The 17,441-nt window shown below is 38.8% G+C and overlaps 2 protein-coding genes across 2 annotated transcripts; both read left to right on the top strand.

Moving 5' to 3' along the window:
• Window positions 1-1,068: 1,068 nt before the first annotated feature.
• LOC308060426 (transthyretin) lies at window positions 1,069-8,908 on the top strand. The gene is made up of 4 exons (XM_080379162.1): window positions 1,069-1,200; window positions 1,996-2,135; window positions 6,587-6,722; window positions 8,628-8,908. Exons 1-4 carry the CDS (start codon window positions 1,132-1,134, stop codon window positions 8,733-8,735), a joined length of 453 nt encoding a protein of 150 aa, XP_080235288.1. The 5' UTR covers window positions 1,069-1,131; the 3' UTR covers window positions 8,736-8,908.
• Window positions 8,909-9,028: 120 nt separating this feature from the next.
• Window positions 9,029-17,434, top strand: LOC308060427 (transthyretin-like). Its single transcript, XM_080379163.1, has 4 exons — window positions 9,029-10,954; window positions 12,707-12,837; window positions 15,425-15,560; window positions 17,319-17,434. The coding sequence occupies exons 1-4, from the start codon at window positions 10,886-10,888 to the stop codon at window positions 17,424-17,426; spliced, it is 444 nt and encodes a 147-aa protein (XP_080235289.1). The 5' UTR covers window positions 9,029-10,885; the 3' UTR covers window positions 17,427-17,434.
• Window positions 17,435-17,441: the final 7 nt, after the last annotated feature.

The following is a 17,441-nucleotide window of genomic DNA, read 5'->3' as shown; positions in this document are numbered from 1 at the left end:
AGTGCCCCGTATCCTGAGAACAGAAGTGTAGGTTCAGGGTTGTTTAGGACATGGGGAGAAGGAAATGCCAATCAGGGCTGTTTCTTTGTCTCTCAACTAGCACCAGGTACACTATGGACAAATTTTTTGTGATGCAGCTGGAGAAACGCAGCTACACCATGCCTGCTCTCCCAACTGACATCTCCTCCCAACTTAGGTTGGGGCTGAGCTCACCCCTGAAAAACCTTTTACCTAAATGTACATTTCAGAGCATATCAATAACATTTCCAGCATAATAAGAGTTTGGCAAGTAGAATGTTAGCTAGATGTTAATGTAAGCTACCCATCTATGCTAGTTGCTGCTTCTTCTGGGGTACATGGAGCAAGAGAGGACTCATTTCATTTTTCTGAGACTCCTATCTTTCCCAAGGGAACCGATCTCTCCAGATGTCTTCCCAGGGACTAAGAGAAAGTCTTAATGTCTACCTGAAGATTAGGCAAGATGAATCCTTAGGAACTTCTGTTGAGAGGCAGATATTGTCAGATTCTATCTAAACTAGGTTTCAAAAAGAAACATTGCTCCTTTTCAACAAGCAGGGGAACCTGCCTGGGGATCTGTCTCCCAGTATGGACCATTAGCACTGCTTGAGCCAGACAATGAACAAACTCCGTTACCCATATACTGAGTCTGCATCTATATGTGGGAACTGGTCTCCAGAAAGCACTGAACATTGAGAAGAAACACGGAGCAGGCACAGAGAAAGCATTGGGGCATTATTGTGCACAACCTGAGGGCAAGGTAAAGAAAATCTCCTAGAACCGGTTGGATTCTGAGCTAACAAAGGTCATTTGCATTATTTTCTGGAGGGCTTTCTATGAGTCTAATCTCTCCAGGCAAGGGTCATGTTTGTGTCCGTTACTTATTCTCTTTGCTTTGGTGATCCTGTAGTCTTTCCATTGACTGCAATGGCAGTGCTATTCATGGACTGACTCTAGGATTGGACTGTTTACTAAGAAAATAATCAGAATCAGCAGATTTGGAGTCATATGGGCACCCAATAAGCAGCCTGTTTTGTTGTCAGATTGGCTATAAAATCCCAAATCCCCTCAGCTCCTAGCTGCTGGCACCAAGGCTCACTAACAGCAGACAGAATGACCTTCCACTCTGTGCTCCTTGTTTTCTTAGCTGGACTGGTATTTTTCTCTGAAGCTGCACCACTGGTGAGTCTTCTTTTATTCAAACTCAATCATTACAAGAATGATAATCTAGAGTTTCTAGATGACTAGCATCCTCCTCATCCATGAAATTCTGTAACCATTAGGCTTTGCTGGAGTGTTATTTTACTACCATTTTTAAGCGGCTTCTTCAGAATTCTTAAAACTTTATTTTGCCATTTACCCATCTATTTTAGGTTATTATGAAAGGGTCAGGGATCTAGGAGGTGTGACCTTTTATTTCTGTCTGTTTCTGTCATTTTGTGACTCACATCCCATAACTTCAATATAGACGTAACTTTACCTTCTTCACCAATAAAATGCTTCTTTAAAGCACTAAAAAAATATTTTTTGAAGAATGACTAAAGATTTATTAAAGTATAATGAAGCTTAAGAAACAAATATTCTTTCAGCCCTATGGATCTCATAGGTATTTCTCGTTTAGTTTCCTAGGCTAACATACTCTGCCTGCAGTTATAATAATTAACTACTGTTTAATTTGTGACCTCATTAAAAATGTATAATTTACAACATTTTCCCAGGGCCATACGCAGCTCTAAATATTTATCAAGCAATCTGTTTGTGTATGCATGTGTGTGTGCATGTAGTAAAGTTATTAGTATCAAGCTCTAAGACACTCCACTCTAAGAAACAGATGTTTGTGAACTAACTTTGAATACCATTTGGCAAAGAGCTTGCTTTTAAGTTAACGTTAATTCTGCAATAAGAATTCATCTTTGGAAGAAGGTTTTTGCAGGGCTGGTGAACAGCTCCTATACAACCTCTCCTGCTTTCCCCAAGGTCTCCCATGGCTCTGTTGATTCCAAATGCCCTCTCATGGTGAAAGTGCTGGATGCAGTCAGAGGAAGTCCTGCAGCCAACGTAGCTGTTAAAGTCTTTAAAAAGGCTGGAGATGGAAGCTGGCAGGACTTTGCTACTGGGTAAGTTATACGGTCTTATGGAGCCATTTCCAAAGTGCCTCAGGCAAGCAATTGAATGGAGCTCTGATTAAAAAAGCGGTATGTTTTTGAGCACATTTCACACTATCACTGTTAACAGCATGTGAATGCTGGTCTAAAATCCAGATTCAATTCAAGAAGAAATTACTCACAACTGAAATACATGCTAATCACAAAAATATGTTGAGATGCTCATCTTATCTTTGTAAGGGAACAGGTTTAGTCATTATTTTTTCTCCTAGCTTCAGTACTATATTTCTTTTCTACAAAAAAACCCAACAAACCCAAAAAAACCCAAACAAACAAAAAAACCACTATTTACCAGAATTTTGTAGGCAATCTGGACTAACCTACTGTCTTCATATGCAATGGATATAGAGCTTCATTTGCAGCAGTCACAAATAAAATTCTCTCTGCGAGCACATACAAATAATAAGCACATTCGTCATCTTCTCCTGCATAACAAACAAGCTGGTTGGAAGAAACTCCTTGACCAGAGAGTTTTAAAGAATCCCATTGTGATACAATATAGAAACACAATCTCAGCATTTGTTTGTGGTCATTTCCATAGCTTTGCATGGCTTTTGCTAGAATGACAGCTTAATGCTTGCAAAGCATCCTCAGAACATCACTGAGGGGCAGGCAATAATAGCATTATCTTCAGTCTGTGCAAAAAGTAAGGGTAACAAAGGAATACAGCTCACTAACATTCAAATAGGTGTGGCATTTAAGTTTCATTGTAATAACTCATTGAATCACCTTTTTAAAGAAGTCAAGAGAAACCTCCAGTAACAGCAGGATAGTCAAGCACAGAATGCCAAGCAGAAGCATGGACAGCAGCCACCAGAGCATCCAACTGTCTTACTAGGATTTTTATAGCATGATTTACATAAAAGCTGCAGGGGGAAAAAAAACCCCAACCAACAAACAAACAAAACCATAAGAGAGGAGAAGACTACAAGAAGGACTTTCTCTACAAAGGACTTTTTCTCCATCTGAAGGGTTGATTTTTATAAAACTTTTCCCCATTGAAAAAGAACAAGAAAGGTTAGATTGAAGGAGAAATAAAACACCTCCACTTACAAATGCTGAGTGTTAACCTAGGAACAAATGATTCTCAGAATGTATTTATGTACTTTAATAAAAAGAGAAACCCCATGAAAAAATGACACATTGTTTTCAAGGAAAGCAGAGACAAGGACAGTGTCTTGTCCTTAGCAAGTATTTGCCATTATTAGGAAACTCAGATTATTTCAAATGTTTCATCAAGTGTTCTTGAACATGTAGCAAAATACAATTTACAGAGGAATAAGATAAATGCAACACCGGTGTTAAATGCCCACACTTTTTGGGCCTGTTTTCTTGTTGTGTTTACAATGCTGCTCTCAACAAGCCCAAGGAGACAAACCCTGCAGTTATTCTTAGCCAACCTTTGCTGACACTTCATGTCAGTACACCCCTGAGAAAATCAAATCACTTCTTAAATATCAATTGAGAAGATTCACCTTAGGCAAGTGAGGACCATTTTTCTGGGGGAAGATAGCGGAGGAACGTTAAGTTACGAATTTTATTGCAGGTAAAGATTTTGACCTTTCCTTTGACTTGCATTTTAACCAAGGCTGCTTCAGCGATACCCCTGACTTCAGCTGATGACACTTGTTTGAACTGGGTTTTCGCATGTGATTGACGTTTTTTTCTTTTTGGAAAACCAGAGTTTCTCTGTGTTAAACCAGATAAAAATCTCAATGCAATCAAGGAACACAATCTCTAACTACTCCTGTCAAGTTAATAATATATTGAAGTTACAGTACCTAGCAGATGCATATGGAAAAGCTGCCTTTTCTACAAATGTTATTTTTTTACCTTTTTTTTTGTTTGTTTTTACTTTACTAAAGCACTTTAGGGAATTAAACAAATGCACCTAGCAACTGGTGAATTTGGAGTAATAGTATTTAAAAGGCAGGGAGGAAGTCAGCATAGCAACTGCTGACTTTATTAAGAGGCTTATTTCAATATTATCAATATTAAAGAGCCAAAAAGATGTACGAAGAGGTAACTCGAGCTGCAACACACTCTGAGGAAGGCTTTAGGGCACAGACACCTGGGAAGCATGTGATCTGGGTTCTATATGAGCTCCTCTCCTATGACTAGTTTTGACCTTCTCACTACTTCACATTTTTGGAAGTCTAGGTCTTACCATGTAGTTCAAGAGTTGTATTCACCAAACGCTTGTAGGTCATTAAAAAGAAAAAAAGAAAAAAAGAAAAAAGAGAAATCTGTCTATGTGAAGTGGTTCTCCCCCCCCCCCTTTCTTTTTAAACTCCAAAATAATAACTCATGATCCTGAGATATTTCTTCAGCAGTCTGCATTTAAAGGCAGAGCTTAGCTCAGTGCAATATGTCCCCCAAGAGTTCATAAATGTCGTTGCACGTGTGGTATAGATTTAACCTCAATACAATATAAAACTAAGGTCCAGACAGTGAAAAAGAGGATCAGGACTGCAGGTAAGGCTGGAGCCATAGCAACTTAACCAGTGGTTTGCAAATTTTTTTGCTGGGAACGCACAGCTTTTTCAAGCTAATTGTCCATCTTACAGCAGATGCCAGTAGTTCACGTCCTATTAAGAATAAAAATCCACACTATATTTATTCCCCCACTCAGACAGAAATACAAATGCTATTCAGAAGGAATCACTTGTAGTACTTTGCTACAACGGCCGAATGCAGGGCAACCTCTGCCTTGTGCTAGTCCCATCCAAACTCTGAATTGCACACTGTCCTGTTGGCTGTCAGTGCAGCAGTAATGCTGAAGGGTTTGCTTGTGAGACAGCTTGCACTTCATGGCTACTACTCAATAACTAAAAGTTATTGGAGGAAAGTGCCATTAACTCCTGGTAGTGGGCAAGAGTCTCCAAGTGAACTCTTGCTTCCAGTTTCCCAGCTGTTCTGGATCTTTAACATCTGCAACTCTGGGTCAGCACCCATCAGGGAAACCACTCAAGCTGCATCCACAGTTTTCTCAAACTAAAACTTGTTTACCTGAAAAAAGATTTTGAGGCAGACACCATTTTTTCTTTTAATTGTTTTTTTGCCTAGACTATCGAACTTGTAAGAGATGCATGAATTGTTAATTTATATTGTTAATTATTGTTAACTGAACACTTTTGCAGGATCTCAGCAATTCTGTTTCATGGGTTCAAGGACACTCACAATTTAATTCTTCCTTTTACCTATTGCCTTTTATTAAGGCGATATAGTTTAAGCCAGGAAGTGCTAATTAAACCAAAAGAAAACAGATGTGTACACTTCACAAATTGCCTTTGAACCATGTTTCAAACCAAAATAAAGATGACAAATAAGATGGAGGAGGCAGCAGCTGCAAAAGAAAAGCTGCAATAGCACACCTGATTCTGTCTCTGATAAGCAGCATGTCACTGCTTTCTCTCCTCCCTCTCTTCCTCCTCAGATTTTTCTGTTTTCTGCCCAGACAGCTACTCCTTGCTGTAAGATGGAAAATTTCCACTAATTCATCAAGTTCTTCAAGCTTTCTTCATTTTCCCTTCAACTATATCATGTGCTATAAATATCAAATAAATATTTTCAGCAGGAAAAAAAACCCTGGTAAAAAAACAGAAAAAAAATAAAAGGTGGGAAAATAGATAAATGGGGTTTAGGAGCCAAGTATATAAATATTTCAACAGCTGTCCTACAAAGCTTGCTCCTTTTCAAACAGATAGGGTGTAATGCCAGCTGTATTTCCGTCTTCTGGATTTCATTCACCCACATTTTTTCGTTATGAGCAGAGTGCATTATCTCTTTGAGCTGGGAATTCCTATTGCTAATTTATATGGCACCCAGTGGAAGAGGCCCCTGCTTTTTGACCAAGGCATTGCAATTCAAATGAATAAAATCTCGTGATGATTAAATTGCTTTTCCAAGACACTAACACTTAGGGTTACATAAAACTGCATCAGTGTATAGGGGTAAAACCTACAGCCTCAGTGCTAATAACTAGAGAACAAAATAATTTTCCACTAAAATCTCTCTTCTCTCTTTAATTATAATTTGCAATTTGGCATCTTGCCTTTCATCATGACAACTAAGCTACTAACATTTGGTTCCAGAGGGCACTTAAACACAATATTAAAAAGAAGGACCTTAACTATAATCCCTGCCATAGCAACAGGAATGACCAAACAAGCCAGCCAGCTTTGATTTGCGATGTATATGGATGAGTTGGTAGCGAGGACAGACTTTGCAATACGGAAACATACACTACATAGGAGGAGGGAATTATTTCCGATGATTAGAAACCATTCAGTGTAGAATGTGGCTGTGCAACACCTCTGCTATTTGATATTCTACATGAGCCGTTTCTGTTTAGCATCTAAATGACAATATAAAATATTGATGTAGACACGTTACTATTACAGGAAAACCACAGAGTATGGGGAGATCCATGAGCTCACAACAGAAGAACAGTTTGTAGAAGGAATATACAGGGTTGAGTTTGACACCAGCTCTTACTGGAAGGGACTTGGGCTTTCTCCATTCCATGAATATGCTGATGTAAGTATTTGCACACATACCTAATAATCTATATACTGTGTAGTGACATGAGCTGGAAAGAACAAATACAGTCCTTAAGTATTGTGCAAATAAAAGGAGCAGCATCGTTCTGTGAAATGGTTCACTGCCACTTAACATTGGGCAAATAAAGGCAGCATATAGCCAGCTAAGGCAAAGGAAGTAGCCAACTTCTCTGCAAATACTGATGTGGCTCTTCTAAAGTGGAACTGTGCCCATTCACCCATCCAGACCATCAGACACCTTTGTTCAGAAAGAGTTACGTTATTCAAAAGTACACAGTGTTTAAAAAAACAAGGGAAAAAAAAAAAGGGGGGGGGGAATCCTATTTTTGTTGTTGTTGAAGGATTTGGAAACCTTAATTTTATAGGAAATAAGCTATTCTTTAATCAGAGGTATTTCCCTGTATCGGTCACCTGAAAATCCCTGAATTCTAGTATGACCTGTAATTACAGGGAAAACAAATTCTTTCTGATGTGGCTTTTAACAACAACAACAAGATGCTCAGTACTGAAATATGCAATAGAAAAAAAAGGCATAAAAATATAAAGAAATAACTATAGTAGTTAAGAAAAAGCCGGCTGTTTCATCAATAGTCAAATTTCATAAGCAGGCTAGCAATATAATTGTGTCTTGTGCTTCCCTTTGATTTCAGCTGTACATTTATTTATTTATTGTATGCTCTATTCTATTACATTTACTTAGCATTTCAAAAAAATTTTAAATTCTTCAGGCCCAATCTGCCATTAAATTTAAGTTTCCCGAAATTAAGTAGTCTGGAATTGCTACAGGTTGTGTTGTAGAACATTTTAAATCGCAATTTTATGAAGCTCTGTGGATGACTAAAACAAATGACTGAGGCCCAGGTCCACAAAAGTCTGAGGAGCAGCTTGGGTCATTTATGTCTAATAAACAAGCCTCAAAAATATTCCCAAACCATTTGGATGCCTGAAAGTTGCTGGGGCCTAGAGAAGGGGCTTCACCTCAAAAGGTGCTTAAAAGCACCTGATTGAGACCGTTCCAGCTAGGCTGTTAGAGAAGATTTCCTTTGACGTAATAGCCCACAGGTCAACAAATCATCCTGGGAAGTGGGCAGGGTTCAATGACTGCCTGTGCACAAGGTAACTGAAGGCTGTAGCTCTCACATCCCAGCAGCTTAGACTTTGGCAGGACCAGAAAGTAGGATGGAACTCTCTAGTCCTCTTGCAGAAAGTACATCATAGTTCAGAAAATACATTAAATATTGGGCAAAATAGAGCCAAAGAATGAGGGAGCTCAACCCAGGTGGTGACACTTTCCAGGGAACTGAGGGTCCAAAGTTCCAGGGACCGATCTGGAAAGCAGCAAATTTGAATTGTCTTAGACAAGGGTCGCTCCTTGTTCTGGCAAGTCTAGCTACTCAGTTCTTAATGCAAGAACTGACCCACCACCAGCTGTGTTAAAAACAGGAGTGAGGCACTGAAGTACAGAAAGCAGCTTTGGGCTTCAGCTCCCTACTTCGCTTGGCCACCTCACACAGAGGTTGTATTTAAGTTCACTAGATGAGAGTTCACCTCTCGATCTTTCTTACTAGTTGTCTGAGAGACCTCTCCGTCATCCTCCCATTCCACATCACAGACTAGTTTGCCTGACTCGGGTATATGCATCTCCACCTAGTTTCACTGCAGCTGAGGTTCTTTGTGGACCTTGGTCCAAATTTCAGATTTCTCAGTCTTCAGCAAACATCAGAAAGTAACACTGAGCATTTGGCTTCAGAACAGTAAAATTACAGACTGGACAGAACTGCTAGAGCATTCTGCAGAGGAAATAGTGTGTGCATCCTAATTCTTAATATGGTAGTTTCAAACATACATTGTTCATCGTGATCACAAGTTTTCTCTTTTCCAGGTGGTGTTCACTGCTAATGATTCCGGTCACCGCCACTATACCATTGCTGCTCTCCTCAGTCCTTTCTCTTATTCAACCACCGCTGTTGTCAGTGATCCCCAGGAATAAACATGTACTGTCGTTACACAAACACCTTCCTCTGCTAGAACTATTGTAGGCTTTTAGGAGAAAGGTTTTTCCTACTGCTAATGCGTAACTTTTTGCTACATTAGGGGTTTTTTTTCCATTTTGTAACCTGGCAAACTTCAGACAAGTCAATAAAATGTTACTTCTTTAAAACAGTTTTGATTCTATTGGTGAAGTTTTATTGTATTCTAAGCTGTCACGATTTGCATTCAAGTGCAATGGACATCTGGAAAACATGCGTGGCATGGCACTTGCTTTGGTTTTGCTATCTTCTTCCACTACCTTAAAAAAGTCTCATCAAATGCATTAGCTCAAAATAATAGAGTTGTGCTACCTTAAAAAAATTGACCAAACACATGTACTCAAAATAAAAAAGTCATCCATGCTACTCGTACTTTACACACAGAAGAGAGTCCCACCATCGACTAGGTCACAGTGTATATAGGAGAAATTCTGAATACCTAGCAGCAGAACAAACAAAGCAGAAAGACTGTTGAAATATATATAAGCAGAGAGCTGAAAGAGTTAAGATCTATGTACTTTTACTTAACTTCAGGCAAAGCTCAACACTGTCATTTCAAGAGGCAAGTTTTCTGCTCAATCTAGGAAGTTCTGAAGCAATTTTAATTAGCACCATTTTTAACAACTTTGATCTTTAACCCAGCTGGCTACTGTATTCGAGTGCATTCCAATTAAATCTGTAGTAAGTCAAACCTATAGCCATCATTAATAAAACAGCCCTAAAACAGAAGCAACATCTTAATATTCTCTTCATATTTTTAGAAACAGGAAAAGGTAAGCTGCGATACAAATGACGTTGTTGATAAACTGACCAAAGAATTTGGAGGGCTTTAGCAGTGATTTCTGTAGACTGATGGCCTATTGCATTTAAAACATCTTGAAGCAGAGAAATTGTTTTTTAATGGGATTACAGACACTACAGAGATAGTCACCGAAATCATGCCATTTAGAGACCATCAGCACTCATCTGCCACTGACCTTGGGAGCTTATCTCTACACCCAGAGCCTTCTGGGATGACTGCATACCAGGTGAATTCCAAGTTACAAAAGCTTGCCTTTAACATTTCACTATTTGGTTCCTTTTTTCCTTGATTTCTGGACACTATCATAGTCACACAACTCTTGTAAGCAGTGCAAATAATTTCAAAACAGTGCCCTTCCTAAAGCATGCAGATTTCATGGAACTTCAAAACCAGTAGGTTTGATTTGCAGTGAGCTGTGCCCAGCCCTCAAAATAGGACATAAATATGTTCATGCAGGTGTACTCATTAAAAACTAACAAACTACTCTGCACAGTCATCCATCTGATGACAGGATAAACCTAGCAAAAAAGTCTATGTACAAGTGTCTAACCAAAGATCAGAAAGACAAATTAAATTTCAAAAAGTAACATTTCCCTAAAATGAAGCACATGCTTCTGGTGGGAGCCGATTTGCAGTTGTACAGGGAACGTTCTGAACTTTCTAAGTTCAGAATCTAAGGATCAAGTCAAGTGATAGAATTTAAAACAGTTTAACTGTGTTTCAGAAATGGGTTTGTAGGTACCTGGTTATCATGCTGGAAATAAAAAGTAACATATTTTTCCTCTGGGGGGAACGTGTAAGACAACTAGATAGCCCACACATTAGCCACCTACCTTTTACCAGTGGTGGGGAGAAAACCAGATAAATCTCTTAATAGCTAAACATGGGTGAGTCAATTAAGCCAAGCCATAACCACAGAGAAATTCTCACTGAAATTGACAGGTAGACAAGAAATTTGTATTTCTCTCAACTATACGAGATGTATACAACAGTATTCCTCAACAAAAAGAGAAAAAGGAAACAGAATAGATGTTGTTCCCAAGAAAATAGATCGCTGCAGTTGAGCTAGGCAACATTCACAGTATTTCCACAGGCAGTGATAGAAGAGACTTATTTTTGCAGACAAGGTTCATGTTTATATGGGTTACTTATTTTCTCATTGTTTACTAAGTAAATAGTATGAATTGGCATGTTGAAAGTCATATGGGTTCTCTGGTAAGTAGCCTCAGTTTAGAGGCCTTGATATAAAAATCACAAATCTCATCAGTTTCTACTCACCAACACTGAGGCTTCCTAGTGGTAGGCAAAATGGCGCTTCATTCTGTATTTCTTGTTTTCTTAGCTGGCCTGGCATTTTTCTCCGAAGCTGCACCACCGGTAAGTGTCTCAGGATCGAGGTCCTTCATACTGATGTAGTCCCAGCTTTTTTTTTCTTTTATATTTAATTAGTATAAGTGAAAAAAAAATATTTCATGTTATTGCAATTATTTTAGTTTTCCAGTATGTATTGACTGTAGTTCTCTCCTACTGCTCTATCTCTGGTCCTTCTTTCTCCTTCTCTAGTGATTAGTGAGAGGGCTTTATGGTTACAGATGCAGCACTTGTCATTAGACTCAGTGACTGTGTGAAAAACAATGTAAGACAAGAAAGGAAAAAAATATACTCACTACGCAAAAGCCTTGGGCCTGTTGAGAAGTAACTAACAGCCCTTAAAACACAATGAACAAGCTCCTGGTGTGAGGGATTTCATCTGCTATCATTGAGATCCATGCTGGAGAAAGCCCTTCTCTAGTCCTCCTCTCCCTTACTCTTCTACCCACTACAGCTCTATCCCACGCAAGCAGGGAGGAATCTCAGCACGCATTGGTGCTAGCAAAGGAGAGAGTCGAAGCCAGGATCCCACTTCCACAGGGCTCATTTATTACAGCAAAGCAAGCTACAGACATGCTTCTGCCCAAAATTCTCCTAGAACAGGGCCTGTTGAGGGAACCTGGGAACAGGGAAGACTTGTCTTCCCCCCTTGCTTCTTCCTTTCAAGCTCTGATCTTTGCAAAAATGAATACCTGACCTACCTTTGCAAGGAAGTAAAGTGTCATTGAGCTCCCAGAGTGTAAAAGCCAGGAAAACAGGTGGTGGCACTACAGCCCCCTTGCCAGTGCCTCAAAAGAAACACTAGCAAGGAGCCTCTGCCTTCCAGAAAGGGAACCCGGGGAGTCGGGGCACACTGGCGGTACAGATAACTGTGACAACAATACATCGGTCCGATATAGGGCAGGATTCCTGCCCAACATCACAGCTCAGTACATCCCAGAGGCCTCTAAGATTTTATCACCGACATCACGATTCATTTTAAAATTATTAAATAGAGACCAGTGCTTGCTATTTTGAGATCCTCCCTGATTAGCACCTTCCACAAAGCTCTATTTCCTCACTTTTCAGCTACAAAATTAGGTAATGGAAGGTCAAAGCCCTGATTCAACTCAGCACTAGGTAAAACATCAGGGAATAAGCACTGCTTTTGATGAACATGTTGGGAGTGAAACTACAGCCGACCCATCTTTGAAGAAAGGTTTTCCTCTCCTATCCCCACATAGCTGCCAGGGGCTGACAAATTTGATCCAACATGCTGCTAGGAGACAGTCTGTATGCTCTGCTCATCAAGTTTACAGCAGAATTAAGTCCATGGCAAAAAGCTATCAGAGGCTCTCAAATCCAGAAAGCTTTGCTCAGATTGCCACTCCAAAATACAGAAAATGAGTTGCCAGTTTTTAAACATTCCTACTGCCTTTGATGATTTAACTATTTCCTGTTGAGGTCACAGCTTAGTTACAACTTCACGCTGGAGATGATGTGTAGCTAAGCCATGCCAAAGAGAAACAGAAATGTGCTCACACATACAGCCGCAGGGCCTCCCCAGTGCTCCTGCCGACAGCTCCTGACATCTCCCTCCCTGCTTCCACTGTACCCAGCCCACAGAAAGCTTCAGGCTGCGTTTCTGCAGTACACAGTGATCTTGTTGAGAAAATATCGTACGTGCTGTAGATCTAAAGAGTAATAATTCTTACTGCTTTATTACACACCATCGGATACCTTTCTTAAAACATAAAAATTCTCTCTTCCTATCTGAAGGACTCTGCTGACTCCAAGCATCCTCTTTTTATAAAAATTCTGGATTCAGTCCGAGGAAGTCCAGCTCCAAATGTTCCAGTTAAGTTATATAAAGAAGCTGCAGATGGATCTCGGGAACTATTAAGTTCAAAGTAAGTCATACCGAAATAATGAGTGAAAGAAAGGAAAGGCAATTTCCCATTCACATTCATTTCACATTCCCATTTCACTTAGTGAAAGTTTCACATTCACTAAGGTAATGTCTTTTTTACTCAAGTAACATACAATGGAATGAATTTGTTGCAAATTGTCTTTTAACTGTGCTATACTTTCAACAACCCAAATAGTTTTATAATGCTTTGTAATTACTGTGAGCACAAGAAAGTATTTTAAACTATCTTTTAATTCAACTATTGCTTCTCTTCAATTTCATTACAAAGGATTGTATCACTTTTCAGTTTTTAGCATTGTTACTAGAAGAATCAGGCAGACTCTTAGTTTGTTTGAAACTTAACGTTCTGGTTGAGAATCCTACCTTTATTGGCTGTTTTCCTTCTTTCTAAAGGGATTTTCATTTCGTACACCACCACAGCTTTAAAAAGAAAACAGAACTGTTTTGAACATATACCACAATATATTTGATAGCCTTCTTTACTTCAAGAAAAAGGAATCAGTAAAAAGGAGAAAATGAGAATAAAGCTTTCTCACCTCCTCCTCCACAGAGAAGCAATTACACCTAAAATAGAAAAAGGATCTCCCAGATATTTAAACATTGTCATGTCTCTAAAAAAAAGAAAATAATTGTAGAATTTCAAATGTAGATGACTTTTTGAAATCGCCCTCAATTTTAGTATATATTAACACTTTAAAAACTTAAAAGCAATTTTGAGTTAATCTGAAATCAAAAAACTTCTTACAGGATACACAGAGTGAACACTATCTATTCAACACTCTACTTCCACACTTATCTCCTCAACACAGTTGCAAAGTCTCACCTGAGACCTATCCAGGTGTGTTAACAGTCTGTTCTACCTAAAAATGTGAGAGAGGGCTCATAAGAGCTAAAACTGACATCGTGTAGGAATTTCAATAGCAGGATCCCAGACTCTGATGCATTTCTACAAAGTTCATGAGAAACTGTATGGAAGTGGCTCTTTGGTGTCATAGAGCAGTGGGCTGGCAGAAGGAACAGTGCTCTCATATGTGTCCTTGAAAAACAGAGCTACAGTGAAGGCTGCACATATTTGTACAAGGTGGAGGAAAAAAAAAATCTTTCCATATTGTCCTACTTAAATTGCCTCCCACCCATCAAGTAAGATAGCTTTACACGTATTCTGCCACTGGAAACACATTGCATTTTCCATTAAGAGGATGTTCAGTTTACTTATCTTCAAATCTGAGCTTAGAGTCTTTATTATAAAGATACTTAGCTGAGCAGCTGGATGTTGACTCAAGCCTTAAAAACATACTTAACGTTTGAAACAAGGAACAAAGTAACATTAAGATGAGGTACATGAAAGTCATTTTAATATTAAAGCAACCTCTCCAGCTTCTTAATTTGTAACTAACTGAATTGTAGCAAGATTCTGAAATAACTGTTCTCAGTTAAAAAAAACAATTTGGTTTTAGTCAAGAAAGCTTATTAGAGAAATGAACAGTTATCTAACAATGACCAATCTATGACAAAGAACAGAGAATTTGAATACATGAAAAAAAATCTGGTAACTTACTACATACAGAGCAACTTGTAAGATACAAATGGTGCTCTATGACTTCATAGTTATAAGCTATATTAAAGGACAAATCCTAAGTAATGCATTGGATAATGACGCAAAAACATTCAATTATTTTTCTCTGCATGCAGTTTGAACAAAATACGTACAGATTTGCCAGCTAGAACACAAAACATTGGTTTGTGACTACTAAAATCAGGCACTAAGCGGCACTGTTATTTGCGGACAACCCACCCAATCAAACCCATGGTATTATCTAACTTATTTCACAGAAACAGGTTTCAACCGTGAGACATGTTTGAGAGACAGCATTCAATATTGGTTCTGGAGCCCTAAACTGGTTGGTGTTCAAAGGTGTATAGTTTCAAGGCAGTACTATGTCCTTGGATAGCACTGATAGCATCTTCAAATCAAACAAAACCATCTGTTTGTTGAGACTGGAAAACCAACTGATCAATACAGACAATAGGGAATTCCATAAGGCTAACACTGCTGGTTGACCTACACTCATTTCAAATAGCAGATCTCAAATTTCAAATAGTCAAATGTAAAAAATATTCATACTTACGAAACAATACATTTAAATAAGAAGATTATGGAAAAATCAAGAGAATTGACCCTACGTACTTGCACAGTAATTGCATCATGGAGTTTCCACATTCCTTACAGTAGTGGTGAAGTCTTACCTCTGAGTGGATTCATTTAATTAACCACAATACTCTGCCAGGAGTCTGAACAATAACGCCAGTTTTTGGCTCACCCCCAAACTATGCAGAGTAGTGACACGGGCAGGCAGCCATCTGTTGTGGTGATCGTGGAAGTAGCAAATGCCAAGATAAGCTCTGAAGCATCCATAATACAGATGGACGTAAGCCATTCCAGATCAATAGAAGTATTCATCACATTACTCAGGCTACACAACATCACTGAAGTTCATTGCCAAGAACTGCATTTTTCTCAGGCTTTTAATGAAATTATAAACACACATTTTTCTGCCGTCACACAGACAAACGAATGACAACGGAGAACTCCATGAGCTCACAACTAAAGAACAATTTGTAACAGGAATATACAAGATTGAGCTTGACACAGCCTCTTATTGGAAGAGACTGGGCTTGAATCCCTTCCACCACCATGCTGATGTGAGTATCCATTTTCTCCTGTACTTTAGTTGCAAATAAAGATACTTTGTATGTCTAGGCTTCAATTACTAATCACATGTGTTGAACTTTCTTTTTACTTTAAAATATTTTCACATTAACACTTTAAATCCAGTCTCAAAGCTTTGTAGCAATATGCTCATGAGAGAACCTAGTTACTAGCTTCCCCATAACTCTTCAATAAGCTCTTAGAAGCATAACTAATGAGGTTTTCCATCCTTCTACCTCCACTTAAGCCTCTGATTCCTTCTGTGACTATCTAGACACCTGAGGAAGAACAAAAGGTGGAGTACTCTGTTAAGCCTTGTGGGAAAAGGATTTTTTTGCCTTTTGGATCCAGTATTTCTATGGCTGCAGACAAAACTTACAATTTAGATTTGTAAAGATAATGGAAGTATAAACTGTGTTCTGGATGCTTGGATCCTCAATTTACAACAGAAAAAAGTGTAACAGGCCTTGGGACAGATAAACTGGTCAGATGAATGTGGTCCAAACCAGGTACCAACGGAGGCCAGCTGCAGCATTTGGAACTCCTTGCTTTTGGGAAGCAAGGGAAAGAGGGAAGATTGTCCCCTTCCCCTCCACAGAATCAGCCCTTTCACATGGCCTTTCAGTAGTGGCAGCAGTGCTGTACAAGCTGTTTGCTGGGTCATGACAGATCAGTGAGCACCACCAACTGTACAGTTTGCAACTGCTGCTCCGATAGCCATTCCTCATCTCCTTGGAGAAAAGGTGGCCAACACCTGGGTTAAATTTTCTTTCTGCCTCCCTGAAATGGATGAGAGATGACATTCTTATTCTAGACAATAATGAAGGTTAATACTGAATAGTCTTGCCTTCTATGGTAACTGAAATAAAAGAGGCAAGATGAAAGATTACAGCATGCAAGTAAATTGATTATACATCAAGATAATGTTTAACTCTATATTCCAGACTAGAAATTAATTTCAACCAGAGTGCAAGAGCCTCCTTTCTTAAAAATAAGCTTCAGGAGGGACATTTTGCTCAGTTCACTGGTTTCTTCATAGGCATCTTTTTTATTAATGTTGAAATGAGCACAAACTATGCATCACAGAAGGTTATTAAACTGTGTATATTGTAAAAGTTGACATCCATCGTCTCACAACACAAAATAATCTACTATGTAGAGGGAGAAATCAAAGGACAGGAGATGAACCGATGGGAGAGGTAGCAAAAGGGCTGCGGTAAATCATTCATACATAAGGTTATTACCACACTGTAGCCAAAAGGACTAATGCAGTCATTCTCTACTAGATATGTAAGTAAGGTTAAAGAAACATTGGCCTAATGATAGTTACTGTAGCACTATGCTTTATTCTGTTTCTCAAAGTTCAGAATTTCATAAAAGCAGCAATAAATACAATACTTGAAAGATGTTTGTTTTTTTTTTTTCTAATAAAGACAATCAATGGGGTTCCATGTAGAACTTCAATTAAAAAAACCCATCTTGTTGCCATGTTGCTATTTACTGGTATGAACAAGGAAACCCCAATATGGATAATAAATACCATTTTATAAAATTTTAAATAAGTGACATGAATGCATTTAACAAAGGATATTTAACCAGCAGAAAACCTCTGTGTGACAGGCAGTCACAGATCACAGTGATCAAATCACCACAAGAGAAGTTATTTCCAAAGTTTTGTGGGAAGTTAGGTAAAATGATCACAATGTTTCCAGAGATCACTTCTCATTTCTCTTGTTCTTTCTTTTTTCCAGGTGGTGTTTACAGCTAATGACGCTGGTTATCGACATTACTCCATTGCTTTTGTCCTCAGTCCCTTTTCTTACTCAACTACAGCAGTAGTCAGTGAGCCAATGGAATAGAAGCTGACATTAAGC

This window comes from Falco punctatus (assembly GCF_963210335.1).
Source record: "Falco punctatus genome assembly, chromosome: 3".
Lineage (NCBI taxonomy): Eukaryota > Metazoa > Chordata > Aves > Falconiformes > Falconidae > Falco > Falco punctatus.
This window is presented reverse-complemented; position numbering and strand designations above follow the sequence as displayed.

Excerpts from the sequence above, each read along its gene's own strand:
- LOC308060426 (XM_080379162.1), top strand. The coding sequence starts at position 1,132 with ATGACCTTCCACTCTGTGCTCCTTGTTTTCTTAGCTGGACTGGTATTT. Across the intron at positions 1,201-1,995 it reads TCTCTGAAGCTGCACCACTG|GTCTCCCATGGCTCTGTTGA; the intron begins GTGAGTCTTCTT and ends GCTTTCCCCAAG. Across the intron at positions 6,723-8,627 it reads CATTCCATGAATATGCTGAT|GTGGTGTTCACTGCTAATGA; the intron begins GTAAGTATTTGC and ends TCTCTTTTCCAG.
- LOC308060427 (XM_080379163.1), top strand. The coding sequence starts at position 10,886 with ATGGCGCTTCATTCTGTATTTCTTGTTTTCTTAGCTGGCCTGGCATTT. Across the intron at positions 12,838-15,424 it reads CGGGAACTATTAAGTTCAAA|ACAAACGAATGACAACGGAG; the intron begins GTAAGTCATACC and ends GCCGTCACACAG. Across the intron at positions 15,561-17,318 it reads CCTTCCACCACCATGCTGAT|GTGGTGTTTACAGCTAATGA; the intron begins GTGAGTATCCAT and ends TCTTTTTTCCAG.